Genomic DNA, 8,843 nt, shown 5'->3' with positions numbered 1-8,843 from the left:
CCCCCCAAAAAAAACCCTGATCCTCACTTTATCTCTGAAAAGAGGGTAAAAAAAAAAATCAAACTCCAGACTTTGTCAATGCAGCTAAATCTTTTATTTGACTTTACACAAACATCTACGTTAAGAAGATCCGACCCAATACAGATTCAGTAAGTCTCTGCAGTATGACAAATAGAACGGAATAACAATGTAATAATGTTACCATGCTACAGTGGTGAAGCTCACACGCACCCCCTTATATGAATATGACGAAGCAAAGCTACTTCAATTCAAAATGAACAGAATATGATATGTAATGAGTTGATTATCTGATTGCATCGAGACAAAAGAAAAATAACCTTCAGTGTGAGTTCATTTATATATGTACAGTTGGGGATATAACTTTCTCATTCAACAGTCCTTTAAATGAATATATCTCTATACAACCTCTTGTTATAATACAGAGCAGGATACGGTGTACACGGACAGACAACGTTTGTAACACATCGTATGTTAGCATTTTGGTTAACAAGCAGTCGAAGCTAAAGTAAGGTGAAGAGTCAACATGCCTTCAAATTGGTCGCTATAGAAGAGACTCCTTTATGAATCAGTGATTCCCAAAGTGTCCAGAGGATCCTGTTTGTGCATGTGTGTGTGTCTTTCAGCCTGTGTGTGTAGCATGTTCAATAACAGAGTGTAAAAGTGAGTTACCCCTCCTTGGATTACTAAAGGATATCTTCTTCTTCTTCTCTATAATAACAGAAATTCCTACTTTTTGAAGGAGTTTATTTTCTTCCTGAAGCAGCCTTAATGAAAAGCAGTGCTTGTTTTCTTTTTAAGGTTCTTTCTTAAAAGCCAAAAGGTCAACAGTCAAGCATGAGCCCTAAATTTCGCAGTCTGACCAACATGTTTACCAAAGAGCTGGGTTCAAGAGTTTTCTATACTGTTAAATGTTGCAGTTTCTCTGTCTTGAAGTGACAATTCTCCGTCGTGATGTCGGATCACTTCAAGTCCTTAACGTTTGGTTCCATTAACAAAGCTTTCTGAAGTTTATGCTTTGTAGGGGAAACATGACATTTTATTTTCGGAGCTCACATTTCCACGGTTTGTTAACCAGATTGCTGAGATATGTTAAAAAGTTGATTCTGAGAGCGTACTTCCATATTACAGTGAGTGTTGCAGGTGCAGGAGTTTATAGGCTTTTTGGATTTAGGATCTGGCAACAGAGACGGTCGGTGCCACGTCCTCCTCCTCCTCGGAGAAGTGAGGAACAGATTTTTTGGCGACCACGTTCTCCAACCTCTGGCCCATTAAGTAGGGGTTGGTGCTCTGCAATAAGGCAGACAACAAATAGAATACATACTTTAAAACATAGACTTCATATTTGAGTAATAAAGGTCAAGTTAAATTCTTGTTGAGAAAAGATTACAGGGTACATCTCGTCCTTCAGGGGTAATTACATTTTAGCTCTGGTGTTGTGGTTTTTCTGACAATAAGACTATAAAAGAAAGAAATAAAGAAATAAAACACTCTACCCTTTTTCTTCTTTTAGGTCCTCCCTTCAGCTTTTGGTACAACAGCTCCTTGTTCTGAAAGGAAAGGCGAAGAAAAATCATGTATCCTTTGCTTCGCAGTCCATTGTTTTTTTTAAACACAAACAAAAATAAAATATGCTTGATTGCAAAAAATACTCAAAGGGATGATTCTTAAGGTCAGACAAAAACAACACAACATTTGTTTGATCTTTTAAAATCAAAATCAGCTCGACTTTCACAATGTTTTGTGAAACAAAGCTGTAACCACAAGTTTATAACATTCATTGGAAGATTGTGTGTCTTTTAATATAACTGTAGTTTTGTTTAGGTTTTCGATATGTTATTTAGACTTCAAATATTCTCCCCTGATGACAAAGATGGAGGGCTTTTTGTTAAGCTTGCGGTGGCACTGCCTTCTTCATTAGTATGTCTGTGTTTGCTTCTCAAATGACTCCAAGCCAATTCAAATTAAGGTCGAACCTCTAATCTTTCAAGTAGAAATGTGTAAAAAAAGGAGGTTTAATTAATTTTTTTTAAGTATTTAATTAGGTTAATACTTAGAGAATGTACTCACCCACTTAGCCAGAGCTGGGTAGTCGTGCTCTGGGTCAAACAGGTGCTGGTGTTTCTGAAACTCTTTGCTGAACTCAGCTGTGTCTGGAGCGTTTTCCAAACAGCCGTCAGCCGCTGAGAGTGAGAAGAGACCCCGACAGAAAGGGAGAAAAGAGTGAGCCATCGTAACTGTTCAACAGCAACTTATCAAAAAGTCACTGCTTCAAAACTGCAAAGTGCAGAGAGTACAACACAAAAATAAAAAGGATTGACACAGTGGCAGAAATAACAGCAACACAAATAGTCATTTGTGTTTTAATAAAAACTGTGCTTCAGAAAGGAGTCTCTACCTGTTTTCCCCAGGGGACAGGGGTTTGGAGGGTCCGGGTATCCATGGTCCTCGCTGAAGTCTTTGGGAACATTGTCGCCTGTCAGCTCGGCCACAATGTTGGGGATGTTTCCAAAGGGGCCGAGATGCTGCAGCCCCTCGTGAGCACCACCTTGTGGAGGAAAGACAGCATTACAATCAACACAAAAAGAGCAACATTTATCAGGTGGGGAAAAAAGCAGGCATCAATAAAGCATTTGTGTATATTATGTTATATAAATATGAGATAATCTAAATTAATGCTTAGATGTATTTATTTGGTTTATATATTTAATACTTGGTATTCAGGGTTTAGATTTCCCCTAGGGATTTTTTATGGTAAAAAAGACACAATCAAATTAAGACTGATAATACAAAGTGGGACATAAATATATATATATATATACATATTTATATACCTATAGAGAGAGAGAGATAGCACCAGTGAATTGAACATAGTTTAAGTCCATTTAATGGTAGAAAAGATCTAGTTATAAAATCAAACAATAGACAATTAGTGTAGTATTTTATAACAGGCAATGTTTTGTTTGACCAGAATGAAATGAAAAGAAAAATAAATGTGTAAAAAGAAGAAGATATTTATTCTATAAAAAAATCAGAACTGGTAACATGCCTTTTGAACACACAAGCCCTTAAAGTCCACTTCAAATGTCAATAAAAAGGAACTAGATCTGAGTTCTCCTCTAAACATGTTAAATCCATCATACCCTGTATACTCTGAGGCCCGACGATGTTGGTGGCCTGATGAGCAGGATACTCCACCCGGGGCCGAGCGATGCCCAGCTGCTCCATGACGCCGTGCAGGAGCCGCTGGATGTCGGCCTCAGACACCTGGTCCACCGTGCGGGGGCTCCGTGCTGGAGCCCGGCCGACCTGCAGGCACAGGAGGAGGCCGAGCAACGATAACCGTACCGCAGAGCCCATTTCTGTCATCTGCAGAGGAGAACAACGCAGTAGATTTTAAAGCTCAACAATGGAGAGGCGTGTAATTGTCATGTGCAAACACAGCTCCATGTTCCTTTTAGACACAATGTAGGCTAGATACTCTACTCTTTGTGTGTAAAGAATAACATCTTAAAACGTTTTTATATAAAATTTCATTAAAGTAAACATAAGAGGCTGTAAATTGGCTTAAAATGGATAAAGCCTTGTGAAACAGTCAACAGAGCCAATACGTCTGGTGTAAATAGTCTATAAATAGCCTCCATAACATGACAGTGAAACAGTAAAAACATCGTCATTTGTTACATGTTGTATTTGATAAAAGGTTTATTTTTATCACTATAAAACATCACAAATAATCAAAAAGGCTTTTCCTGGTGTTTTTTCTTACCGTGTTTGATGGTAGGAGAACCTGTCTGATGTGAGAAATAACTGTAAAGCTAGAAAAAAATGACGCGTCCGGCTTCAAAATAAAAGCCCACTTCACAAAAATGACAAAAAAGGGGGGAATTATTTTTTTGTTTCTTATCGTTTAGGCAATTTAATCTTATAAAAGTTGATTTAGCACACATTTAGACAGGAATGCTTTCACGTTGTTCTAAAAAAGGAGCCCCCTTAAAGCCCTTCTTTACCAGGGAATTTTGTAATTACTTTATTTTGATGGCCACTCTGCTCCCTTTGCCATTATGCAACCCTTCAGGAGGATGCCTCACTTCACGGTTCAGATACTGTTGCTAGGACACCAAATATCCTCCCTTTTCATTGGCTGTTTTAATTTGCCAATTATTTATACATGACGCATCACAACATCGCTGCTCTGAGAATGAATAAAAGAGGTCAGGACAGTCTGCAGCCGAGATCACATCAAATCAATTAGGTTTTTTCTTCTAATGTATTTTCTATTGTTTTCTTCAATGTGACATCTTCATCAATTTTAAGTTCATGTTAGTGTGATGAATTTAACTGTTTGCATTTTGTCCAATGCAAAAGTGAGAAAACGTGCCTCTTTTTTTTAAATCCAACTGGAGATCACTTATTAGCTTGTTTATCAGTTTTTTTTCCTTGAACATATTTTTTCTATTTAACTACTACTGCTATTTAACATGCAGACAAAAGCTTCAAAAGTTGAAATAAAAATTTAATTTGATCATTACAAATATATCACAACATGAGCCACAAAACAAAAGTCTTTGTTTAGAAATATTTACATTCATATAAAAAGGTGAACATTAAAATGTAACCCGACATGTCTCACTAAAATGCTCTACATCACCTAATAAATAAAAACTGCTCTCTTATAGATCATTTCCAAAAAGCAGCAGTGATGTGGGTCAACCCACATGACAGGTTCCCTATACTGAATGGCGTTTTTTCCAATGTATGAGCTGCAGTGTCCTGACACCAGTGGGCACAGAAGAGCTCTTTTCACCTGGTCCTTGGGGGAATCTTGGGGAACGAGGACAACAAAACAAAATAGAAAATCCACATTAGTCTTCATTTCTGTATATTACATAGCCTACTGGTTTTAACACAAACTCCTTGAAAAATGCAAATATGCAACTTTTAGAATTTCTAAATGAATAATACACTTCACACTTTGTTGATTTTGTTCACTTGACTTTTCAAAATGTAAAGAATTGTTGAAACAAAAGTGCATATTGTTAAGTTGTTTTTCCACAAATGCACAAAAAGGACTCGATTAAATGAGCTCCCTGAAATCCATCTGGATAAGTCTCACAAAAAAAACAATGCCAGATTTCACAAATTCACTTTCAAATCTCCTATTTCAAAACAATCTTTGCTGGTCATAGGCTGTTAAAACACAACGTTAAATTAAATTAGTAACCACGCTTTAAGTTTTCACCTTTCTAGTTTTTTTCGTGGGGTCTTGGAAGCCGTTTTGGGGGGATTTTCCAACAAAGCTGCTGCAGGACTGAAACCTTTGTCTGAAACCACACATTTTACACATCATTATAATCTGTGTAAAATAGAAAGTCCACATCAATATACAGCCTGTTTCTTTCTTGACAGTGTCATTACCTGCACCGGGAAGGCAGGCCCTGAACAGCTGCACGTTTGGGAACGTCTCCAGGCCGAGGCTTCTCCTGATCGCCGGTCTGTCACCTGAGGAGGACTCTTGCTTCTGCTCAGCGACTGGAGGCTCAAACTTTGGCTTTCCTTTAATCCAGGGCACCGTCTTAACGGAATGCATTCCTACAAGCATTTCAGAAAAAAACATATTCAGATGAGAAACATTTCAGGGACAGAATCTTCCAGTGGGCGCCCATGTTTTACCTTTCAAACTGTGTCTCTTTCTAGGCCCTCTCTTTGTATCTTTGATGAAATGGAAATTCATCAAGTACTCCATACTGTCCATCACAGATTTAGGAATCACACCTAGCAAAAGGAAAACATATCTCAATCTCCAGCCTGCATAAAAAAATCACTCATTAAAATGCGACTGAAGGATTTGTTGGTTACCGAATAGGTTCGGATTTTCAATGAAGGTGCGAAGGACCAGAACTCGGAGTTCAAGTCGTCCCTCGGACATTTCCGCCTTGTTTGGAGGAGGTAAAAGACACGGCGCAAACACTGTGGCGAGGTTGGAGCTGGTCATCAAGTTTTCACTGCATCTAATAGAGAAAAACACAAGAAGTCAACTCGTTCATTATAATGACACATAAACATGCTATAAATTAACTCCGACATCCAGTCAAGTGAGTTGTGATGTGAAGAGGAGAAGAGAGAAGGGCAAGAGACCAAACTTCTGAGCTAATAAGAATAGCAAAACATCTTTGTAAAGTAAAATGATTCCAGTATATAACTGTGCAACTTCAAAATATTGAGTCATATTTCAATTGTGATCAGGAGACTGTCTCTATTAGATTAAAACAGAAGTTGTGGGGCGCTAGGAGGCTGTAGTCCTCCAAGTGGGCGGCCCAGGTTCAAATCCAGCCTGTGGCTCCTTTCCCGCATGTCATTCCCCAATCTCTCGCTCCCTGATTTCCGACTCTATCCACTGTCCTATCTCTCCAATAAAAAGGCACAAAAGCCCGAAAATAAATCTTTAAAAAAATGCACTGAACCGCCTCCTTTTTTGGGGGGGAGCTCAGTCCTCTCCATTGTTACTTATTTTTCACAAACCTTTGGGAGATTTTGGACAGGAAGTCAAACAGGTAGTGCAGACAGGAGGCGTTTCTGGCTGGCAGGAGGCAGGACAGCAGCTGGAGGGCTGAAGTCCAGTTCTGAGGGTCGGACCGGTCCTGAGGGTCGGACAGAGCCTGAGCTTTGAGCAGAGCTGCGTGGAGCTCAGAGGGAAACAGCGGCTCCGGCAGCTCCCTGCAGAACTGCTTGATGAGGGTCGACACATCGTAGGGGAGAGATGTGGACAGACACCCCTCTCCACGGTTCAGCTTGGCCTGGGACAGAGTTTTGGGAAGTACAAAATCAGTTAGGGTATATCTTTCTGGACTCAGAGGTCACTAAACATAATTTGTTTATTCTCATATCAGAGAGAAACCAAAGGAAGCAGGTTTTACTCCCACCATCAGAAGCCGCTGTTAAAATTCAACAAACCATATAAGCTAAATAAAATGAATCTCACCCTGATGATCTTAATGCGAGGAAGAGAGCCTGGTTTTCTGAACAGGCCTACAGTTCCAGCACGCTCCAGCAGAAATGAGCAAGCATCCACCAAAAAGCTGAGACACAACATATTAAATAAAATAAAATAAAATATCTTCAACTTGTTATCTGATTATTAAAGGATAATTCTCCTACTCACTCACCAGGGAACCAGTCCAAACTCAGGGATGTATCTCCTGGGCAAATTCTCCAGAGGGACACCAAAAACCTTTGCACCGCTCATAAACAGTCTGTCTTTTCTCTTCTCAAAACTCTTCACAGTTATCCCGTAAATCACCCGGAGATGAAACCGCATCACGTTTCTGTCAGTGGCCTTCATCATGGCTCAAATACCACCGAGAGACACACTTCAAAAACAATGCAGCTAAATGTAGCAGGTCAACAGTGACTGAAGAAGGCCGGGTGTGACATGTTAATTAGTATCACCTGTGTGGCCCCACTGGACAAGGAAGTGAAGGTGGTGAAGTGTTGTGTTCAGGTGACAGTGGGATAGTGGTAGACATGAGCTTTTAGATGTGATAGGAAACGTGTAAATTTGATGAAGATGACTGTCTGAAGTTGCATTTATCCTGTAAGTAAGTTAATACTGTAAGCTACGTTTGTCATATATTGTGTGCCTCCAATAGACTGTAATACGGTATATTGAACAGACTGTGTGCCTCGGGCTAAGTTAACGTTATCTACAGCTGGCTAGCAGTTCCCGTGAATCGCTGTTTCCATAGCAACAGTAAGATACATTTGCTTTGCAGTAAATTGTTTTAAAGTGCTGTACTAAGGTATGCCTACAATGTATGTGTAGATTGTTGTTGTTTTTTTCAATTTGATGCAATACAAAAACTTTTTTTTTTGATTAAATTATGTATTTAGTTTCCCTCCCTATATGAAATACTCTAAATTTGAACAGTTTCAAACCATGCAAAGCAAGAAGTAGGCTACATGTTTAGCCCCTACAAGCCTACTAACTGATAACAGGGCTGTTATTTATTATATATAGAAATCAAAAACACTCATAAAGCCAGGCCCATTTAAACACTAAATAATATTTGCCAAGAGAAGTGAATCACATTTTTCTTGTCAACCTTTTTTAGTGAGAAACCCCCTCCTAAAACTATTCTGGAAACAACAACTTAATTGGATTGTAAAAAAAGACCCCAAAATTTAGTGTTAATTAAGGCTGTTGGATTATTGCAGAAATCATAAATACGATGAAATGTGAATGGAGATCACGATTATTCAACAACACGGTTGATAATTGTTTTTTTTTTTTACATCTGCATTACAAGAATTATCAATTAAACATTCTCAACAATCAAACTACATGAATTACAACATGTAAAAAATATAATTAAAAAAATTATATATATAATAATCAAATAATTAATATAAATCAACACATTTTTGGAGGTCCTGGTGATGTATCCTTGTGGCCAAAATATAACAACAAACACATGGAAACTTTAACCACACTTGATTAAAACCTATGAATAGAACGAGCGCAACACGGCATGCATGCTGAACAGTAATCGTTTGACCTCCATTATCTTGTTTTCATGATCCTGGAAGCCCAAATCGTCCTTCAAATTAAAACACGATTAATTGCCCAGCAGTAGTATTAACTCTTCAGTTACTGCTGTAGTCTTTGACCCTCTATTTATGATTGAATTATTATTATTATATCTTAATTTGGACAACTAGATAAATAATGAAAAATGCATGTTTAACATGAAAATCACCATAATTTCTTGATATGCTCACATGGTTATTAGAAAAAATGAAACTGAGCCCTATGACGTATACTGCTA

At 38.4% G+C, this 8,843-nt stretch overlaps 1 protein-coding gene across 1 annotated transcript; it reads right to left on the bottom strand.

Annotated features, from left to right (window-relative positions):
- Positions 1-79: 79 nt before the first annotated feature.
- LOC132985385 (uncharacterized) lies at positions 80-7,450 on the bottom strand. The gene is made up of 14 exons (XM_061052735.1): positions 7,185-7,450; positions 7,001-7,097; positions 6,541-6,815; positions 5,878-6,029; positions 5,692-5,793; positions 5,437-5,610; positions 5,261-5,342; positions 4,752-4,842; positions 3,788-3,925; positions 3,162-3,387; positions 2,417-2,566; positions 2,089-2,201; positions 1,515-1,568; positions 80-1,308 (listed from the first exon to the last, which is right to left on the bottom strand). Exons 1-14 carry the CDS (start codon positions 7,361-7,363, stop codon positions 1,189-1,191), a joined length of 1,953 nt encoding a protein of 650 aa, XP_060908718.1. The 5' UTR covers positions 7,364-7,450; the 3' UTR covers positions 80-1,188.
- Positions 7,451-8,843: the final 1,393 nt, after the last annotated feature.

The sequence above is a fragment of the Labrus mixtus genome, chromosome 12 (genome assembly GCF_963584025.1).
Source record: "Labrus mixtus chromosome 12, fLabMix1.1, whole genome shotgun sequence".
Lineage (NCBI taxonomy): Eukaryota > Metazoa > Chordata > Actinopteri > Labriformes > Labridae > Labrus > Labrus mixtus.
This window is presented reverse-complemented; position numbering and strand designations above follow the sequence as displayed.